The sequence below is a fragment of the Quercus robur genome, chromosome 1 (assembly GCF_932294415.1).
Source record: "Quercus robur chromosome 1, dhQueRobu3.1, whole genome shotgun sequence".
In the NCBI taxonomy this organism is placed as follows: domain Eukaryota; kingdom Viridiplantae; phylum Streptophyta; class Magnoliopsida; order Fagales; family Fagaceae; genus Quercus; species Quercus robur.
In genome coordinates, this window is record NC_065534.1 from 12144455 (window position 1) to 12166799 (window position 22345).

General features: G+C 34.2%; 3 protein-coding genes across 3 annotated transcripts; all 3 read right to left on the bottom strand.

The window, feature by feature from the left end:
- Window positions 1-1764: 1764 nt before the first annotated feature.
- LOC126721184 (casparian strip membrane protein 3-like) lies at window positions 1765-3304 on the bottom strand. Its single transcript, XM_050424215.1, has 3 exons — window positions 2916-3304; window positions 2364-2487; window positions 1765-2230 (listed from the first exon to the last, which is right to left on the bottom strand). The coding sequence occupies exons 1-3, from the start codon at window positions 3224-3226 to the stop codon at window positions 2015-2017; spliced, it is 651 nt and encodes a 216-aa protein (XP_050280172.1). The 5' UTR covers window positions 3227-3304; the 3' UTR covers window positions 1765-2014.
- Window positions 3305-5339: 2035 nt separating this feature from the next.
- Window positions 5340-12627, bottom strand: LOC126721194 (mitochondrial fission protein ELM1). Its single transcript, XM_050424227.1, has 10 exons — window positions 12183-12627; window positions 11792-12021; window positions 11331-11427; window positions 9691-9840; window positions 9434-9560; window positions 7956-8068; window positions 7785-7848; window positions 7610-7703; window positions 7374-7482; window positions 5340-5798 (listed from the first exon to the last, which is right to left on the bottom strand). Exons 1-10 carry the CDS (start codon window positions 12396-12398, stop codon window positions 5697-5699), a joined length of 1302 nt encoding a protein of 433 aa, XP_050280184.1. The 5' UTR covers window positions 12399-12627; the 3' UTR covers window positions 5340-5696.
- Window positions 12628-14225: 1598 nt separating this feature from the next.
- On the bottom strand, window positions 14226-22048 carry LOC126721201 (receptor-like protein 9DC1). Its single transcript, XM_050424240.1, has 8 exons — window positions 21000-22048; window positions 20820-20908; window positions 18230-18260; window positions 18015-18138; window positions 16854-17524; window positions 14803-14885; window positions 14439-14658; window positions 14226-14306 (listed from the first exon to the last, which is right to left on the bottom strand). Exons 1-4 carry the CDS (start codon window positions 21970-21972, stop codon window positions 18110-18112), a joined length of 1122 nt encoding a protein of 373 aa, XP_050280197.1. The 5' UTR covers window positions 21973-22048; the 3' UTR covers window positions 14226-14306; window positions 14439-14658; window positions 14803-14885; window positions 16854-17524; window positions 18015-18109.
- Between the last annotated feature and the right edge of the window lie 297 nt (window positions 22049-22345).

Genomic DNA, 22345 nt, shown 5'->3' on the forward strand with positions numbered 1-22345 from the left:
TACATCAAACAGTGGGTTAATCTCACATTGGAAAATGAGTGTGAGTTAAAAGGTTTAAAGTCTGTGTTGTATATTCAAGAGTTAAGTCCTTTTGGATCACTGTAAGTTTCTTTGAGACCTTTTTTCCTCTCACCATGTATATGTTAAAAATATTTAATATTCTAAAAAAAAAAAAAGTAGAACATCAAAAAAGAGATTTTTGGAGTCTATTAAAAGGGAAAATGTTAACGGATTCCCTTAGGACAATAATTAACAAATCATTTACTTTTTTAAAATAGATTGTTAACAATTAGCTTAAGAGCATGAGTTACCACGGCCCTATTAATATTATCACATCTAGTCTTGTCAAGCTAGGTTTGCCTTTTAGGAGATGAAACAGCTAGGGATGCCAAAATCTTGTTATTAAATTATTAAACCAAAGGAGCACACAAAGCAAATGAAGGGGCTACATGCAACAATATGGTTGTTTGTGTAGGTGGAATCGAGTTTCAAATCATAAGATGACAAAAAGTGACTATACCAACCAATCAAACTTTGATCTACTCTACATTGAAACCCTAACCAAAACCACACACCTATTTAAAAGTAACCAAAACCAAAACCACATTGTTACAATTATGGTACTATTTTGTTTAATTTATTACATTTTTCAAATAAGTTATAAAAATTAAATTATAATGAAAAATATAGGAATTATTGAGATCAGTGCAATGCACCATTGTAGCCACAACACTTCCAGACAAGAGGTTGATGATGTTTTCCTCGATAGCACCATAACCTCTAGGGATTTGTTAATTTATAAAAGGTTAAAGGTTCTTTTTTGGAAGGGACCACAAATATGAATAGATTCTTCTTTCTTTCTTTTCTTTCTTTTTTTTTTTTGTTGGGAAAAGTCTCTCAACAGGGAATGATTCACCAATTTCTCACATCCTCCATCGTGTTTTTGTGTTGTGGTGAGTCCTGCAAAACTGTTTTATTTTTAGTTCAATTATTAATTTGGTCCTTCAATTATTGAATAAAGTTCAAACTAATTTACTATTTAATTTATTTTTGATACTATTCAACGTATTTTTACTATTATTTATAGGTTTCACTGTATTTTTTAGTATTATTTATAGGTCTCACCGTACTATTTCAACTAGTTTTTACCTTATCTATAATACGAATTCTTAGTCTATCGGCTTTTAGAATCAAGTTAATTTCATTATTGAATATCCTTGTTTCAATTTTAACAAAATTAATTGATGTGACAATAAGGCATATGTTACAAGCTTATTTATGAAAACTGTAAAACGTTCAAACCAAATCGATTTTAACTATTAATGTTGTTAAAAATTTAACGAAGAAGAGATTCAATGATGAAATTGCCTTGATTTTGAAAATTGAGAGACCAAATTGAATTTTACCCAATAGTCCTCATGTTAATTTGGATAGAGAGAGGAGACAAGATGAAAAAAGGAAGATTGTTGGAATATATTAATTTTAGTATATTCTGACAAGTTTCCCTCTCTTCTTCACTCCAAATATATGAACGTGTAGGCATTATATATAAATTACTTCATTTTTTATAATTAAAAAATGGGGGAGGGGTATTGGATTGGCCCCTTGTTTATACAATATTTCTTTGAATTTACTTGTTTTCCAAACAAATTGAATTATGAGCGAGAGCTTAGTAATTTAAAGCATTTGGATCAATCGATATTTTGAGCTATTGCGTTTGGTAAGCTTAAAAAAAAAAAAACAAATGTTTTGGGCTTCAAAAGAAACATGAAGATCAATACATTAATTATACATCACAGAAACACTCAAAAAACAAGCTTGTAAGGAAAACAAACTGAAAGAGCAAATTCTTCTTACTTTGAAATTCAAGAAATTAGACAGCACACAACACAACGCAACACAAGCCCAGTACTGCACCCACCACAAGTTGTTGGAAGGTACGTACAACATCTGACAGTTCTTATGTACACAGCAAAACACAGGCTTAGCTAGCTCCATGATGGTCTAGCATCTCTCAGTTTCTACTCAGAGCCAAAGAGGAGAAAACAACCAGCAAGATGAAGATGACTGCTACGGCAAAGGAACTCTGAACAGCCTCAGTGATACTCTGGCAAAAGTCATCGAACTGCTGGCAAATAGGGGCCCAATTAGCGTTTGAATTCCCATTCTGAGCTAAGTCCGCAATGGTAGCAGCCGAGGCAGCTGCAGCCATGGCAAGGCCAATCATCAGCTGCAGTATATGAACAATGTCATCAATTGGTCAAATGCTGATATATATATATATATATATATATATAAACAACAACTACAAAGGAATGAGGATTATATTGTATATGGTCATAGTGGTCCAAGCTCAAGCTTACTGTATCGAGGACGATAAGGAGGATCCTTAGTCCTCTTAAATGTGGCCGAACGATGCAGACTATAGAAAAGGGCAAGGAGAGGACAAGGTATCCGCTAGCTATTGCATTTGCAATCACAAAAAACCTGCATGCATGAATGGTAGTTAGTATAATCTAACATCAAAAAAGGAAAATGACAGAAAGAATGGTAGTATAAACTAACATCAAAAAAGGAAAATGACACAGCAAGAATGGTCCAACGACTTCTAATATCTTTTACCAATTTCGAATTGACTTATAAATGCACTTGTCATATGTGTTCAGATACCTAAGCACATGTTCGCGACAAAATTTAGTTTTTAAAAACTAAACTAAAATAAAAAATGCTAGAGACAACTTTTTTCACAACTGTTAATATGACTACTTGTTTAAGAATTAAATAACATATTTTTTACCTAAGTTCCTGCTAATATCACTTTTATTATGTATAAATCATAATAGGACATTCAATGGTTGTGAAAAATATAGTGTCTATAGAATTATTGTTTAAGAAAATATATGAAGCTAGCATACGTGAAAGTTGGAAGATCATTATATTGAGCTTGGAACTGGAAGAACTGTGTGAAGAATGGAAGAGTTTGTTCAGTAGTTCCCATTATGGCAGTGGCAGCTAAAGCAACAGCAATGCCACAAAGCCTTAAAACAAGGTCAAAAATGGCAAAGCCTCTTTTCCATCCTCCTTTTGGGTTTGAAGTAGTAGTAACTTTTGAGGAAATTACAACAGGGGGAGGAGGAGCAGCCCCAGCAACAGCTTTTCCTTTGGGATTGGCCTTTGGCTCTTGAACAGAAACCTCTGTCAGAACACCACTCCTGTCTGAGTCCATTAGATATGTAAAATATGGAAATCTTCTTTGAAGGATACTATACAAGATTGGGTTGAGATGCAATTAATGGAGAGTACTGTGTGTGTTTTATATAGGGGTGGAAAGAAATGAGACTTCGTTAATGGGTTAGTTTGTTTAGGGTGTTTAATATGGTGGGAAGTTAGGTGCTTGTGTAAGGCTTAATAGCAGAGGAGTTGTTGATGAGTGCTCACTTGCTCCACTTCAAACACAAATAGGGTATGTATGCAAGTTATTATAATAAGTATGGAATAATAAACAAGTAAAATGTCTCTTTGTTGATGTGCCATATTAATCAGTTTTTTGAGATAGTTCATGTGTTACAAAATTTTCAAGTTAAATCATATTAAGCTTGATGCCACCTTCCTTTCTATTATTAGAAATAGTTTGCTTATAGCAATCTCTATCTTGTGACTGCTCATTATATATTGCAGTAGATTTCCTGAATATTATTTTGCTCAATCAATGAATAACAAAAGTGGTGTGATTGTTTTTTTTTTTTTTTTTTTTTTTATGACATAAATGTAGATTAAGTTGTCATGAGTGCTAGTTTGGGTGGCATAGATTTTCTTTCTTTCCTCTTTCTCTTTTTTTTTTTTTTTTTCCTAAAGAGTTTTGATTATTTCAAGTCCAAACACTGTTCACACTTTTTTTACATCACATGTAATATGTGAAAGTGAGGACATTGTAAGAAAAAAAAAAATTCACATTTAGATATGTGAAACAATAATTATCTTTTCTGTAACATCTGAAGACATATATAATAGATAAGGATAATTAATTAATTATTTTTTCTAAAAAAAAACTTTATTTGTGGTAGGCAAGGAAGGACTGTACTTGAACTAAAAAAGGAAAAAGGCAAAAAAGTATATGAAGCAATGTTTCTCATGAATATACAAATATAGCGTACCAATCACAATCATCACTGTAGCAGTTTACAAGTCTTTTCTAATAAACTTGACTTATAATATTTTTCTTATAATAATATAAATACAACTATAATGACAACAATTTTGAACTTCCAGTTATCATTATTAATGGCAATTTGTCGTTACTATCACATCATGGGCTTGGTTTCGATTGTTGTTATGTTGGTATCCTCATCATCATCAGCTAGGTTCTGATTGTTTTTATGTGGAATACAGTGCTTCCAACGGTTCCCCTTGCCAATACAATATGGCAAAAGAATTAAAAAGGAAACAACATCACGTCAGCTAACCAACAAGCTGTACAGGGGCATAGATGTTACAAAAATGAAAAACTAGGGATCAAAACGAACATTTTTTTTTTTTTTTTGATAACAATAAGACTAATGACAATCAATTTTAAATTATTTTTCAAAACTAATGAGATAGAAGATTGTGGTTGGTGTACAATAAAAAATGATGTCAATGAAAATAATGTTGAATCAATCACAATCTGTCATCTCAATAAATTGTAGAAAAAATTATAAAATTTGTTGTGCATGTAATATTAACAAATTTTAAATAAGGTCTCTCGAGCATAAAGACTACCATGCTCAGCTGGAATATTGCACCTTGTGTCAATGGCAATAACCTTCATACAAAATTAATGTTGTTGTGATTTTGTGTAGACCAAAGGATCAGGGTGGAGTGAGAATTTTGATCCAGGATGAGATGGGGCAGATTAAGGCTGCTTTTATGGAATCTATTATTTTTTCATGAAGTTGTCCAGTTACATGCTATTGCTGTGCTACATGCTGTTTGGTCTGCACATGATCTAGGATTTCATCAAGTTATCATTTGAAGGCAACTGTTGCCTTGTAGTTTGCATTCTGCTCTTATAGATCCATATTTCAAATCTTTTGGCGTTTTCCTGATATTTGGTTTTCTACTACAAGGTTGTGTGATTTTAATTTTGCGTGTATTTGTTCCTGTTGCAATAATGCAGCTTCTGTCTGAGCAAAAGAAGCTATTAGGCATTCTAAATTTCTAATTCACAGATATGGGTAGAAGAGTGTCCTAGTTTTCTTCTGCCTTCTGTAATCCAAGATAGGGTTATGAATTAATCCAAGCAAGCATTATAGTAGAAATGGAAAAACATAAGCAGAAAAGAAAATCAGCCACAAAGACAATTTCAATAAATATGGAAAGATTTTGATATTGCATAATCAATTTAATGTACAAAAACATTTTCAGCACAAAATATATTTCTTAACCAAAACCACCCATCAAAAGGGCTTTTAGTAGAGCTGAAACAGACATGCCTGTGTGCCTCTTGCCTATTTTTACAAGCCGAAATAATACAACAAGCCTTTTATTCCACATACCTCAAAACTCCATGGTGAGAAAGAATTATATTCAAAAAGCTTTGAATGCTTGTAGCTGTAGTTCCTATACGTGCTAATGAAGAAACTAAATTTTCAATGGCTACACCTTTTTAAGCAAACAATTGAACAATGTGCTTACAACAACAATTATTAACAGGAATTCTATGGCCGCAATCTCCAGCCACGCTCAGCAACCGCTTCATGAACCCGTCTAGCTGCTTCCGCAGTGTCATTAAGAGGAGGATAACTCCAGCTCTCAGAAATCTGAAAATTAATACAGGCACCAATATGTAATAATTGGTTTAAGGAAAAAGAAATTTCATTCCAACGAGTTGTTCGCTTATAATTAGTGTCAAATAAAAATTCACCAAATAACACCTTCATTTACAAAGAATGAAGAAAATATTGATGTGGTTAAAACTTAATAGCCCAACCCCGAAGAGAGTTGCCAGAAAAACCTTTCTATCAAATTCCAAAAGGGAAAAAAAATGCACAAAAAATAAATATGTAGATAATAGAAATCATTCTTGTAGCCAACAGGTCATTAAGCAAGCTGGAATGAGACTATCACATATCTTAATATATATACAAGTTCATTAAGAAAACAGAAGTGAAATGCTGCCTAACAATGTGATGGCAACTGAGTTTTTTATGACCTGGATTCTATGCGCCAGCACCTCCCCCCCTTTTTCTTTTGTTTGTGTGGATAAGTTTGAGCATAAAACCAACCCCAATGCCACTCCCACCCCAACTACCAACTGAACCAAGACCCAGGGGCACTATTTAAAGAAGTTAGGTTTAAAAAGAAGCACCAAATGAAAATATTACAGTAATGTTTCAATGGAAATAAAGGAACATTTAAAATACAGTAAATAATTTTCTAAAGACAGAATTATTATATCCAACATTTGACATAAAGCACAACATCACAAAGTGCCAAATCAAGACTTTATTTTCATATTTAGAGATAAATCAGGGCCCAAAGAGTTAGGGTTATCCTAAATGGCAGAATGACTTTCCCTTTGCAGTGTTAGAACCAACAATTATCCTTTGCAGATGGTAAAGGTAAGGTAACAATTATCAAGTATTTATTTAATTTAGATATATTTCATAATTTTTTTATTTTTTTATTTTTTTATTTTTTTATTTGAAGTACATAAAACAGAAGCATACAAGGAATTAAGGAAACTATCATGCTGTGGATAGGCCAATGAGCCCTAGCCCAAATGGCGCTTCCTCCTCTCACTATTGTAGGTGAAGGGTGAGGTTGTGGCCTCATGAGTTCGAAACTCATTAGGTGCATGGGTAACCAACAAAAAAAGTAACTATCATGCAATTGATAGAGCAACATATGGATAGTTATTTATTTATTCAATGCTGTGAAATAAAAATGCTTGAGGAGGAATTATAAGCAATTTTTTTTTTTTATAAGAAAGATGTATATTCAAAAGGTTACTTTATGAATATACATATTCATGTATATTCGTGCTAGTTTAATGCTTTGTGAATTACATATGGTTCATAAGATAGTTGGCTACTGGGGCGTGGGAACAATCAGCAGAAACTTGTTCAATGAGAGTGGGGGTGAAAACAAGCAAGAAAAGTTGCCACCAGCAACAGAACAGCACAACCTTGGCTCTATTGGATCCAGCTTGCAAATATTTAGGGATTCTTTACTCTTAAGAAAGCAAATTGGTAATGATTAGCCACCCCAACCCCACCAAAATTAACCCATGCACTTCAGTGAGAATGTATGACAATCTAAAGAAGGGAAATCATCTACAATATTCTTGATCCTCATATCCATAGGGTTAAAGAAGTAGAAAAGATTTCACTTACATCCTCAGATCCTGTAAATGGCCGAACCACTCCCCTTTCGTTCAAGGATTTATGGAATTCTGATAATTTCCATGTACAACGCTCAGCTCCCATTAAATATACAGGTTTCCTGCAAAACATAATTGGAAATATTTATGTGTTGACTATCTATCTATCTAGCTATATATATTTGAAACCAAAAAGTAAATCAATATGTTCTAAGAATCAATAATAGAGGTAAGCCTTCAAAAGCATACCCAGTGCTACAAGCTTCACTTATCAAACTAACTGAATCTGCTGTGACAACAAATGCATCAGCCCAAGCTAGATGCCCCATATTCGGATTTGGTTCTGTAGAAAGAAAAAAGCCACATGTAAACCCGGGTTTAATCACCTATTGTTCATAAAACTGAATTTCAAATCAATACTTACCCTCACCATCCCAGATGTAAACTTTTGGATTATTTCCAAGTTCCTTTGCAACAATGTTAGATACCTATTGATACCAATCAAAAAATGTTACAAACCTATGAATGTAAAGGGAATAAAGAGTGCTACTCAATATAAAACATTTATCAGAAACTTGATGTCTGCGGGGAGCACCTTTTCAGGAGTCCTATCTGAGAAAGATATTCTGACACTCCCACAGCTTTGAAGAACACTGAGCAAATAAGCTGTTAACTGCTTCGCGAGGTCAGCACCATAACGACAGTGGCCTATATAAGTGATTGGGATGAATAAATGTATAAACATCATTTTTCATATACTTTTTCTTTATAAGTATATCTCATATACTTCAAACATGATGAGAAGTGACAATAATAAAAACTGAAAATAGAGAACATTATTCCAATTATCAATAGAATCAAACAGTGATCCCAAGCTCAAGAAAGACAGACTTGACACTAATATTTATTTGGCACAAATGTGCTTACAGTGACAGGTCATTAATGACAATTCTAGTCAATTTAGGTAGTGAGAAACAGGTAACAAAACTGAACGGAATACCAAGAAGCCCCTGATGGCTAAAAAACTTTTCATTATGTTCATAATCTGTACACATTATCACACAAACTGCTCTAAGTCACACCAGCCCTAGTATTCACTATATATATTCAATTGTCTCATAAAAATCTCTAGACCCATAGAAAATAACATCCTTGATGTTGATACTCTTGAAAAGTGCATGGATGTATATAACTCGCCAACACTGATTTGTAAAAGACAATCCCATCTCAAATAAACAGACAATGTTTCTAATATTAGAAAACAAGCGGAAGAATGATTCAACAGCCATCCTAGAGGGCAACCTAAGGATTAACCGACTCTACCTGAATAAAATTGCTACCAAAATAACATTATGTGAATTTTTTTATAAGTTTTAGCCTCAAGGGGAGGGGAAGGGGATATTCAAGTTAGTGACCTTCGCCTCATGAGGTGTGGCCCCTAGCCAATTATGCTACCCCTTGGGGTTGAACATTATGTGCATGTTTTTATGTCATTAAAAAATTTAGGGCCTGCTTGGTTAGGGTGTTTGAACAACAGTTTTCAGTGTTTAAACAACAATAACACTTCTGATACGTATTTCTATAACACTTAAACACGTATTTCCAAAACACTGAAAACTAAACAACAATAAACACTGTTACCAAACGAGCCCTTAACAATTAAAAAGATGTCTCCATAACATGAACAATCTGATCCACTTCCTCCAAAATTCACTATTTCAGTTTTAGATGATCTTGATACTCGAGTAAAAAAACAAATATTGACAACCAAAAAGAGTCACCCCCACAAAATGGCCAATAGTGAAATTTCTATTTGAAAAGGCTAAATCCTACAGGTAAATATGTATTTCAAAGCAAAGAGTCCTATGTCAAATAGGTATGCATGATAGTGCTGATGTAGAATTGACAAAAATAAAAGTAGATGCATATATACATAAAGGAGATTAATCTCACACAAATGAAGCTGATGTTGAAATACACATAAAATTGAGCATACAACATTCAAAAGCAAATAGTCAGTTAGGTACAACAAAGTATCAAACATTAAAGGACTGAGTATGATATGAAAATTACGTGTGGGTCCTCCGATGTTGACCACTAGAAGGGGCTTTGGAAGAGGTGCAAATTCATCATGCCATGTGCTAGCTGCACTACGAAGAGCAGCAGAATCTATTTGATGCAGAGCTCCCACAGTGAGGACCTGAATCCAAAAGTTCTTAGCATAGACTAACAGTAACAACCCAGAAATAGATGAGGCTAATATTAAATCAAGACCAAAGTTTCTCAAATAAAATAAAATTTTGCACACAATGTATAGTCATGATACATACCACATGCCTGTCAGGAGGTTCACGTGGAGTTATCCAACTACGAAGAAACCGAGGAACCTGCTCCTGTGCATGAGGAGTCAAAGGATAATAATCATGACGAGGGGTAATCACCAAATCAAACCTATTCAAGTTTGACCTTGGATGTTGTATCTGCAAAACAAAAGCCAAAATCAAGAACAACATCAGAGGTCTAAATATCACATCAAAAATATTTAAGCATTCAAAAGTGAACTCCATGCCCACAACAATTAGCACAGAAACACAAATATTCCATCAAACTAACAGTGAATGTTAGGCTACAGCAGAAGAAGACATTGAACATTAGGCAACTAAAGAACCTACATACGCTAAGAAGTATTTTAGAACAGTATTGGTAAAATCATGCATAAAGCTCAAAACACAAAGTGCCAAGCCTTAAGTTCTTTTTGCACCTAAAGAAGAACCTTCAGAAAAGCAAGCTTTTTTGAGCTTTTTCAATAAGTGCAAAGTGCAAAAAAGTGCGTTTCTTTTTTTAAACCTATTAAATTTAATCGTTACATCTTAATGCTATTGATATGGACCTTGTATTTGCAATGTAGAGACCAGTTTTATGGTGTTACATGAAAGCCGGCCCCTCAATCCCTCATAACAAATTCTAGAAGAAGACATTCAAAATATCAATTGAGCGTGAAAGTCACTACTTACCACATTCTAGTACTTTTTGGTCTTTGACTCAACCATGTACTCCATTTTGATCAATGGCTATCAAATATCATATTTGTGTATTTTTGTAGAACATAAGAGATTTTAAGAGAAATCTATAAAGTGCTATATTTATATTTTATATAATTAAATTGATCACTTGATAGGCATATTGTCCATTAATAAATTAATAATTGGTTTTGAATTTGCTATATCATTTTAAAAAAATTATGTTCTATACTTCAATCGGGCATGAACAACCGCAAGGCGTACCCTTCCTTTCTCTTGGGGCCAAACTTGTAAAAATTAAATAAAGCACATGCTTGCACTTTGTGCAAAGGCTCTAGGAGGCCTTGGCGTTTTAGTGCATCTCATGTTTTGACCAACGCTGGTTCAAGAAGAGTATAAAGTTAGCTTCCATCAACTAAACTATACTGATGGAACCTATCAAAAAGAGAAAAACTAAACTATATTGATGGCACGTAAAATGAACTTACTACCACTACCCAAAAAGCTAGAAATTATTAATAGCAATATAAAGACTTTTGAACCAAATAGGAGGGAATGAGAAGGAAATAATGTAGAAGAAAAAAATGAAAATTTTTGTTCAAATTTTCCTTGTAAGCTCAGAATAGGAAACAATACAATCCTCTGTGACCAAAAGGGGACTAGGGGGCACCTTGCTGCCAACAAGGACTTCAAGAGTCCAAGTCGTCCTACATCCAAGTTAGCAGGACTAGGAACCAAAGGTAACAAACATTCAATTTTTCAACTAAAGTTAACTTTTTCTCTTAATGGTGTTCAAATGCCTCTAGCACTTAATAAAATGAAAAATATGCCCTCAAAAAATAAAATAAATTTCATTAAATCATCTACGCATTCAACCACACAAGTCCAAGGAAGCAGCTTCTTTGCTTAAGCACAAACTAATACAAAAAAATTAGGTTCCACTCACAAACCTGAACAACAAAAACATTCTGCGATGCTAAACGTTTGATGGAACTTGCAATAGATATGGTATCTCTGCCAGAAGCAACCACTAACAAAGGCCCATCCCTGAAAAAAGATATAGTTACGAAATCAATCTCATATTCAGCATAGAGCTACAAAACGCAAGGAGCTGAATTTCGTTTACCAAAAATTCAATTTCAGTGTTAACAACATACTTTCCAAGGAAATTGCCATAAACATTTATACTCACACACATTGAGGAATACAACGTAAACTTTGAACATGGTTTTCTTAAAAATCCGCACTAATTCAATGTAACAGTGCAAGACATTTCATTTCAGCCCACCTATATAAATTCAAACTGCAACAAAGTTTATGCATTTTCTGGTTTTCGTTTCTCCAATGGACAACAACAACAACTAACTAGGCAAGTTAAATAAACAGTAACAGAAAAATAAAAAGAAAGTACTTGTCATAGGACTGGCGAGCAATGGTGACAATCTGGTGCACATCAGCTTCTAAAACAGACGCCAAGCCTACAGCCCCATTCTCCAAAGGCAAAGGCGCGAGTTTGTTGGACCGGGACAGGGAAGCCGTCAGCAAAATAATCTGCCTTATCAAATAAACTAACTTCTTGTGAAGCGAAACCGGCAGCCAGTGCAGCCACTCATTTACTCCCCCTCTAGGCCTAGTTACACGCTGCACATTCATATCAATATACATAAAAAAGATTCGAAATTTATAGCATCTTTTTTGACAAAGATAAGACTTTATCAGTTGAGCTAATCGACCGTTTATAACAAAATTATACTTATGCAATTTAAGCGAGAGAGAGAGAGAGAGAGAGAGAGAGGAGTTACGTAAAAGAGGTGGTTATCGGCGAGGCCTAAGGCGCGGACCAAGCCCAAGCACTGATTCTCGGCAGCGGGGAAGCCGTTGCCGATGACGACGGCGCGCCTGATGGCGCCGGAGAAGCCGGTTTCGAAGATGTCGGGAACGCCGCCGCCGAAGTGGGGACTCGGCGGCTCCGGAAGCCGGATTGGCTTGACTTGTTTGGAATCAAGCCCTAACAACATCGAGGATTTCACAAGTGAAGAGAGAGAGAGGAGTTGAGTGAAGGAATTGAATTGAATTGGATTGGAAGTCCTGTACAGCAGTTGATCTAACTGGAATTTTGGGTTTTTACTTTATTATTTTATTTATTTGACGACTAATTTTGGAGTCGGTTTTGCCGTGTATAGAAGATTTTGGAAAGGAAAGTTAACGCAGCAAATCGGTTCCACGAAAAGTTGGGAACTTTCCTCCTCCTTTTTGTTTTTTTTTTTTTTTTGTTGGTTTTTTTTTCTTTTAATATTTTCTTGTACTTTATTTTTATTATAAAAATATCTTGTTATACTTCTACAACTTTAAAAAACAATAATAATTTACTAATAAAACTTTGTCTGGCTTCAATTATTTTTTTTTAAAAACTCATATCTAAAATAATTATTATAATTAAATAATACTAATAATAATATTTAAATGACATGTAAGGATGACAAGGTGTAAAACCGAGTTTTTTTTTTTTCCAAAGATAAAAAGTATAATAATAATTTATTAAAATTCAGGGAAATTACAAATAGAATATCTAGTGTTTATACCATGTTTCTATGCGAGTTGCAAGCTTTTAGTTGTATCAATTAAATTCACAAACTTACAAACTTATGAAACCGTTTCAATTTAAAGCTTCCATCTATCTCTATTATGCTCCCAAAAAAAAAAAAAAAATCATTGATAAAATTTAGTGTTTCACGCAATAACCCAAATTTGATTTTCGGAATAGAAGACTTTTTTTTTGCACTTCCTCATGTTAAGTGAATTTTTATCTCTCTTAATGGAACTTTCTTTACATTTTTTGTTCAATAGTTATCAAATTGATTTATAAATTAAACAATCCCTAGGTGAAATGTAGAGTTTTATTAACGATTTTCTATTTTTCCATGCTACTTTACTATGATGCATGGACATGGATATAATATGGCGACACGAGTAATTTTTGAAAAATCATAACATGATATGATAATTAGAACATCGTCATGACATGGATATGAAATTGGTATAGCATCTCAAATGAGCAATTTTTGAAAAATCATAACATGATATGACAATTAGGACATCGTTATGACACGGATATGAAATTGGTATAACACCCCAAATGAAGCATCCATACATCATAACTACTTTCTATCCAAAATAACAAAGATAAATAAAAAAAGATGAGCAAAAGTTTCAAATTGAAATAAACAAACGTAAATAAGATTTTTTTCAAGTGAAACTCGAGCCGTTCATAAATAACTTAGTTTATTCACAACCCTAAATTGTTGCATCTCTCTCTATTCCCATAACTTTTTAGATCTTTGCCCCCCCCCCCCCCCTCTCCCTCTCCTCTTTGAATCTGATGATCGTGGCCCCAGAAATTTAAAATGTAGGTTTGTTATTGAAAAGTTCAAAGAAATGGGTCCTGATGCTCTCTCTATTCCCCATAAATGTTAGGGCTTGAAGGGGATTTTCTTCTTCAATAAATGGGTTCTCATACACAGCAAAATTTAAAGCTTGATTCATTGTTATCGACATCTAAGAACCATGGATACAAGCTTGGTTGCAGTATAAGACTGTCAAGGCTGCAATATAAGCTTCTGCATTAACATTCATCACGCTCTAGATTCTGCACCCTCGGATTTCTGTTTTGAAGGTTCCCTAGCTGTAGCAATATAGGCTTCAGTTTCAACATTCTCAACCGATTTTTGCTTCTCAAACTCCTCTGCCTTTTTCTGTAGAATAACCAGTCTAAGCAATTACATTAAAATAGAAAAGTCCTAGAAAGTAAGATAAGCCAAGTCTCATGGTATCATGATCCTATATACCTTCAGAGACATGGCCATGGCTACCATATGACCCATATCTTTGTTATCATCCTTAGATTTTGTATCCATCTTTCTTGGTTCCTGAGATTTTTCAAATCAAAATTGATAGAAAGTCATTGGGATAGAAAATTAAGTAAAGAGTTAGTCTCAAAATGTCAATAAAATGGTGACAATTTTTTAATACATTTGAAGTAGTGGAGAAGGGATTCGAACCTTGGATTTCTCTGTTGGAAACACTAAGAGGAGCCATTTGACTTGAAGTTCATCAGCAATATTATGAAGACGATTGAGTATAAAGCACCTTAGAATACAACCTCTGGGGGAATAAATGCACAATCTCTTTTTCTTTTGTTTTCTGTGGTTTTCTCTATCTGCTTCTCCTGTTTCTCTTGCCACTTCTTTGATGATTTCTTTTTCAAAGTTATGATGAATTCTTCACTTGCCAATTGTTCATCAATTTGAAAATACCATAGATCATTATTTTTGATAAGTAATGGTGAAAAATATTAATAAAAATTGTCATACAATGTTCTATCTAAATACCATAGAAGGGAATCGCATGAGGATCAAAACTCACCTTGCTAGGTTGTTGTGGAGGAGGGAAAGGTGTATATGTTTTCTTCTCTTTTAGTCTTAACCTTCTTTTGTTTGACATTCTTCCTGAGTAAAAGTTATTAGGGAAATTTAAAATAGAGGAAATATTAAGGACAGAAGAATTTGCAAGAAATTGATTATATATATAATATATACAACAAAAAATATAGTGGATCCTTTTCAAGTTCCTTCTTCATCATAAGAACCTAATCAAGAGAGAGGAAGGGGGGGTGGGGGGGGGGGGGGAGGAGAGGGGGAGGGATATAAACAGAGATTGAGAATGACAACAGATCCTCAGGTGTAAATAACTGTCAACAGGTCTTCAAGGGAAACCACCAACTACAGTAAAAACATTGAGCCAGCCTATTCACCTTGATATGGTATTGTCTTCTCTTAACAAATCGCTTCTGAAAACCACTTCAAAAATTAGACCAAGGCCCAAGAATTTATTTAACTTTTATGATACTTTTAGCATTTCCGGTTATTTGTGAATATTCAGCATTACAGAGACAGCTTTCACAAAGAAGGGCAAATTCAATATGAAAAGCTTATTTTGTAAAAACCAGGTTTAAGGTTGAAAAACTACCTGCTAGTAACCAAACAAAATTGATTATTTTTCAAAGCTTAAAATGTACCTCCCCAGGGATGTCATCCCTAATTTGATAAATTGATATTTTTAATTTTTGTACCCAGAAAAGCTTAAATATCAACAGGTAAGTCTAAAAGTGGTACAGATAAAACAAATTAGAGGATTCTAAGGTGGTTATTAGATTGTTTTGATGCATGTGTTTTAGGAGTTGAAGTTGGAAGATTAAAAGTTCTATAAGGGAAGTTCTTAGCTTCCACTATGAGACTACATACAAGAATGCTCAAAACTATATTTGGGGAGGTTTTGACTTATCAAATACACACACACACATACTTGTGAGGCTTTGTGAGCAGTTGTGACTATGCATGATATGCACATGTATGCTTATTGGTTCTTAGAAGTCGACGCCCTTAAACTCCATGATTTTTATATTATTTCAAAATAATCTTTTTAGTCTTGAATATGAAAATTTGAAATTCAAATGATGTTTTAACCGCTCTCCCATATTTTAAGATGATTTTATGAACTTTAAAAATTTAATAAAAAATTCAATTGCTACAATTAGTGGGGGAGGGAGGATTTGAACCTTGGTTCTCCTTATGAAGAAGACCAAGCAATGCCACTAAGCTATAGGACTCTTGGCAAGATGATGTTTGGAACTAAACCATCTCTAGTGAAAAAATGAGTTTTTAACTAAGATTTCTACAATGTTTGCACTGTTTAAAATTGTTTAAGCTTAGATGATTTTAAATTCTTATTGCATGTTCTAAAACAGTACTTGAAATGGTTAAAGAATGTTTTTTTGGTACTTGATTTAGAAAGTATAAACTATTTCATAAACTCTTTAGTCTTTATGTGTTCCATAAAGGGGTCAAGCATCAAATGTTTAATTCTTCAATGAAGGATTGAAGAATTATTCTTATTATATAAATAATTTTACTAATGTCACCCCCCGCCCCACCTCCCAAAAAAAAAAAGAAAAATTTCTGGCTCAATTCCAATTACTTTAACTATAGTTGGTCCTCAAGTGTGGACCGGAGGCTATAAATTTTTTATAAACAAAGTAAAAAATTTACAAGGCTTTTGAAGCAGTAGAAGAGTCAGCATTTTTAGGGTCAGCCCAGCTCACAGTTGGGGCATTATCACCTAACTTAAATTTTGGATTCATCACCTTCTACCTTGAATACTTGGCACATGCATGGTCATGGTAGTCAACAAAAGCAAAGCCCCGATTATTGCTTGGATTCTTAGCATCCTATGACCAAGAGTTTAATAAATTGAGTACAAAACACTTGTAATTGGCACAAAAGAACTAAACCACTGGCTGTGGTAAAACATAAATTTTTTAAAGGCACTGGGAGTTCTGAAAATAAACAAAAAAGAAATAAACGATCTCAACTATTAATGATAACTACCCTAAAGACGTATAACTAGTTCACACTGACCTTAACAAGTTCCACAGCAGTATAACTCCAGGCCCAACCTCCAGGACAACCTTCCTTAGATCCTGCTCTCCCCAGCTTCTAGGAACATTACCAATGAACAAACGGTGCTTTGCTTGTGATGTTGAACATTTTATTTTTTTAACCAGGAGAGAAAGAGTTTACACAAAAGCATTCAACAATTGCAGCATTCATAAATAACAGCAAATGGCCACAATAATAATAATAATAGAAACCTTAAAAAAGTTCTAAGGAATACTCACATTAATCTTTTAGCTAACAATAATAATTTTACATCAAATTCAATATTCAACTTGCCGTTAAGTCCTCAGCCTATGCGGGGAAAAAGGCAATAATAAATGATGCACAAAAGACTATGTTACATTGAATTCAGTGTTATTCAGCTCATCAAAGGCTTTAGAAGTTAATTCTGCACTTCTAAAGGTCACAAATGCAAAGCCCTTGTTCTCACCAGAATCTTTGCCTTTCACAATCCGAACCTGTTGGCACAGAACAAAGTGGCATTGATATAAATCTTCACAAAAGCCACTTAGAAGATTGCATTATATAGAAATGGAGCTAACCTCTGTAACCTCCCCTATAGATCCACAAAAAAGCTCCAAATCCTCCTCTGAAGCATGGAAGAAAATTAACCTTTTGCATACCAACAATTGCTAAAATGGAAAAGAAAAAAAAAAAAAAAAAAAAAAAAACCAGGAGAGTTTCCTTTATACTGAATGCAGTGAAACTATTCAGCCAAAAAAAATTATACAGTGAGATACTTTATATATACCTTCACTCCACATTCATATATCAAAACTCAAAGATTACAAATAAGAGAAGAAATGATATCAAGTCTACACCTACAAGTTGACTTACAGCTCACCCAATTTCTATATATAATCTCAAAATCATCCCGAATCTTCAATCAAATTAAATTCACATTTTCAGTATTTTAGTCAAGAATCGACAATACTCACATTTAACATGGATAGCAAGTGTATAATTAAAAACCGTCATAAATTCCACAAGATTGAAATATTAAGAATTGCATTCACCAAAGAATCAAAAAATGGACATGAAAAACAAAAGCAAAATTTAAATATATAAGGATATGGTACAAAACCCAACAATATAAATAAGCAAGAGAGACTGAGGCCTTACTGTCTACACAGAGGCCTTGAACTATTCAAGAGCACAAAAGTTATTGATATGTTCCAAAACATCAGAGGTACCAACCTTGCACATTACTGGGCATTTTATGCTAAGCAAAGCAGAAACTGTGCACCTAAAGAAAAAAAAAAAAATCAGATAATTAAAATACAAGTATTATAACAACTGAAAGCCAGAATCAAGGTGGAAAGGAATCTTGGGCCTACCAATTATTTCAATAGCAACAACACCAACCAGCTGCATTAAAATAAAATTAAGAAAAAAAAAAAAACAAATCAAATACTTATTTTATAATTAATATTGACAAAGTTCAGCAGCTTGATTTCCCTATGAATGAGCATTTACATTTAGAGAAAATAGAGAAAAAAGTGACAAAGAGAGAAGATGTAGCTAAAGAAGGAGGCATACCTTGGCAATGAATGGTGTCCTATGCCTTTGGGAAACATGAAAGATAAAGAAGATGAGAGTGAATAAGGATGATGAAGATGACAAGCAGAAAGGGAAGCTTCATCTTTATCCCAATTCTGACATATGGAAGGAATTGGGGTAGAGCTCCATTTTCTGCTGGGTTTTGCCGTCTGAGTCAGATTCAGAGTATGTTTCTTCCGTTCCATTGGAGTCAGATTCTAGCATGTCCGTAATTTCTTCCATGGTTGAAAAAAATTCCACTATCTAGAAATGAAAAAACACACAAGAGATGCATTCTACTTGGACTCCCAACCTTTTCATGAAATAAAGTGATTTTCGCGAATTACAAAAAGTTACAACATGCCTTTGACACTTTCTTCAAAAACTCTAACAAATCTACCCACAAATATTTTTGACTTGTTATTTTCTTCCACCGCTTCTGCTGGCATTATTCTTCAGCCTTCTAAGCAAAATATGTTGCTCTAGTTTGACCATCTTCACAATCCAATTTGGTTTTCCAATTTTAAACATAACATATCCCATTAATGTTCCAAATATCACTCCACATCCATAACCTATGGATACAGCTTGCCAACAAAACCCATTTTTAAACTCTAACTCTAAGTTGTCTTCTTGTTGCAAGGTCGATGGTGGTGGTTGCTTTGACTCGTGGTTGTTGCATGTTCTTGTCAATGGAAATCCACATAATCCCAAGTTATTGGTGTATGAATCATTGTCGAATGTATTGAATTGCTTCCCTGAAGGTATTTGTCCTGTAAGTTGATTATGTGATAGCTTTAAATCTGCAAGCCACGGAATATCTGCCAATTGCTTGGGAATCTCCCCCCTGAGCTTGTTGAAAGAGAGGTCTAACCATTCAAGATTAGTCAAATTTCCAAACAAAGATGGAATACAACCTGTAAGGTTATTGTGAGAAAAGTTGAGACCCTTGAGTGAATTAAGGCTACCAATTATCTGCGGAATCTCCCCTATGTATCTATTGTTTGAAAAATCAATGGTTGTGAAGATAGTTTGGATTCTCACTAACTCAATATACGACCCTTTTATCATCACATTCAAAGAATCTTGATAATAATAATTTCCCATATATTTCAACTCAACTTCTCCTTTGTCCACATTCACCATGGCTTTCAAATATTTGAAATATTTTCTTGGCAAAGGACCATTAAACTCATTGTTAGAGATGTCTAGGATTCGCAAATTTGGGAAAGGAAATTGGGTCATAGGATTGCCTATATGGCCTCGAAATTTATTTGATCTAATGACTAGAACCTGCAGTTCTGGAATACTTCCCAACCAACAGGGGAAGGTGTCATTTATCTTATTGTTTCCAAGATCTAGAACTTCTAGGTTTGTACAATTTTTCAAAGATCGTGGCAATGGCCCTTCCAATTGATTGCTATTAAGGTTAATAGTCCTCAATCCGTTTCCCTCTGAAGATGTTGCAGGAATGGAACCATTAAGGCTATTCATTCGCAAATCCAACACTATGAGTGCATTAGAAAGTACTAAACACTTTGGAATTGTGCCACTAAAGTTGTTATGGGACAAATCTAGAACTTCAAGGGAACTTGCATTGCAAATTAAAGAAGGAATTTCCCCAGTTAAATTGTTATGGGAGGCAAAGAGATAATAGAGGTTAAGAGCATTTAACGTGGGGAATGGTCCTTGAAGCAAGTTGTTATGAATATCAACAATTTGTAGGTTCTTCCAAGGAATCTAATCTATACTTGTCAAAAAGTTGTGAGAAAGATCCAGAAATATTAATGAATTCCTCCCCACAGCTCCCAACCATTTTGGAGTTTGACCATGAATTTTGTTATTGGAAAGGTCTAAGCTCTGTAAATTTGTTGCTATTCTTAGGATAATTGGGAATTCACTAATGTTGCAAGAAGACAAGTACAATTCCTCCAGATTGGGCAAGGTAAATGTTAGATTGTTGTTGATGCTGACTAATAAATTGTTATATGAAAAATTGAAAAAAATGAGATTATTGAGGTTTGAGAACAATTCTAAGTTCAACATAATACTCAGGTTATTTGATGAGAGAGATAGAGAAGCAAGGTTCACAAGTCTAGATATTGAACTAGGAATAGAGCCCTGTAGGTTATCTGATGAGAGAGATAGATAAGTAAGGTTCACAAGTCTAGATATTGAGCTAGGAATAGAGCCCTGTAGCATATTATAGCTCAAATCAAGGGAATCCAAGGAATTATTATACTTGAATTCCCCTATCTCACCAATGAATTGATTATGATCAAGAGATAACATTACCAAAGAGGTCAAACTGAATAACCAAGATGGAAGTGTCCCATTTAGGAAATTTGAACTTAAATAGAGATCAATTAGGAGATGCAAACCACTTACGTGATTAGGAAGGGGACCAACAAGTTGATTGTGCTCAAGGAATAAACCGGAGAGATTTGGCAAGTCAAATATTGACAATGGTAGCAAACCTGTTGAATCCACAATAATTAAAAAAATTGTCAGTTTGATGTGTTAGCCAAAAACACTTAAAATTTAAAAGTGGCAAGTTTTAAATCTCACCGTTGAAACTATTATATGACAAATCCAAATTAATAATTTGAGTGAGGTTTCCAATCGATGTTGGAATTGCCCCTATAAAATTGCAAGCAGAGAGATACAAATACTCTAAGGACTTTAGACTGCCGATAAAATCAGGTAATTCTCCTGAAAAATTTGTATGATCGAGTGATAAGAAATTGAGGGAACTACTGTTCCAATTAGACCTTGAAAGAGAACCTTCAAGATTCCTATTTCCCCCAAGATCAAGGATTTGCATACTTGGAAGGCGGAAGATGTTTAATTCGAGTGTTCCCTGCAAACTACAACCACCGAGACTAAGAGTTGTCAAAGAGGAGGATAAATTCATCAAAGAACTAGGTGTAATTGAGGACATATTTGTCTCATCCAGAAGAAGTTCCCTTAACTGGGTAAGGTTACCAATGACTCTTTTCCAAACTGGTGTTTTGATTAATAATCCCCAATTGTAAGAAAGATCAAGTGAAACAAGCAAAGACAACTGGGAGATTTCATATGGGATTTCACCATAAAAACGGGAATGAGATAAGTTAAGATGAGTCAAACTCTGAAACTTGCCAAACTCAGGTGAAATTAGGGAGGAATTGAAGTAATTCCCAGCAAGATTCAAGGTCCTGAGATGGCGAAGAACGAAGAGGGTACTGTTGGAATGAATGGAGCCAGAAAGCCAACTGCAACCAAGGTCAAGGGCAATGACATGGCGAGTGGAATTGTCACAGACGACACCATCCCAAGTGCAGCAGTCCTTATCCTCCTTCCAAGACCCTGTCTTTGGATAAGAATTAAAACACTTCAATGGAGGAGAAGCGGAACTATTGAGAGAAAGAGAGTGATTAAAATGGAGTAGAGCAGAGCATTGTGAGTTTGAAGAAAAGGAAGAAGAAAAGGGGAACTGAGAATGGAAGAAGAGCAAGGAAAGTAGCAGACTGAAATACTTCCAACTTAAACATTTGCCCATTTTGATTTGATAATTGATACCCTTAAAAAAAAAAAAAAGAAGCGAAAGACGCAAATATTTGGTGATGTTATCGGTAAGGCTGAGGCATGGGATGGGATGAATATATTAGATTCACATTTATATAGGCGGCCAAGTCAATCAAAGTCTTCTATCTTTGTTATCAAAATTCTTTTTTTTTTTATTTTTTTCAATTTATTATTATTGTTTTAAGTTAATCAAAGTCTTCTATCTTTCTTTCATTTTTTTTTTTTTAAGTTAATCAAAGTCCTTAAATTACGGAACTACATTGACATTAAGGCTGTGTTTGAATTGGGTGAAAACCGTTTCCAGAAATCATTTTCTGTAAAACCCAAGTGTTTGGCTGTCACGGAAA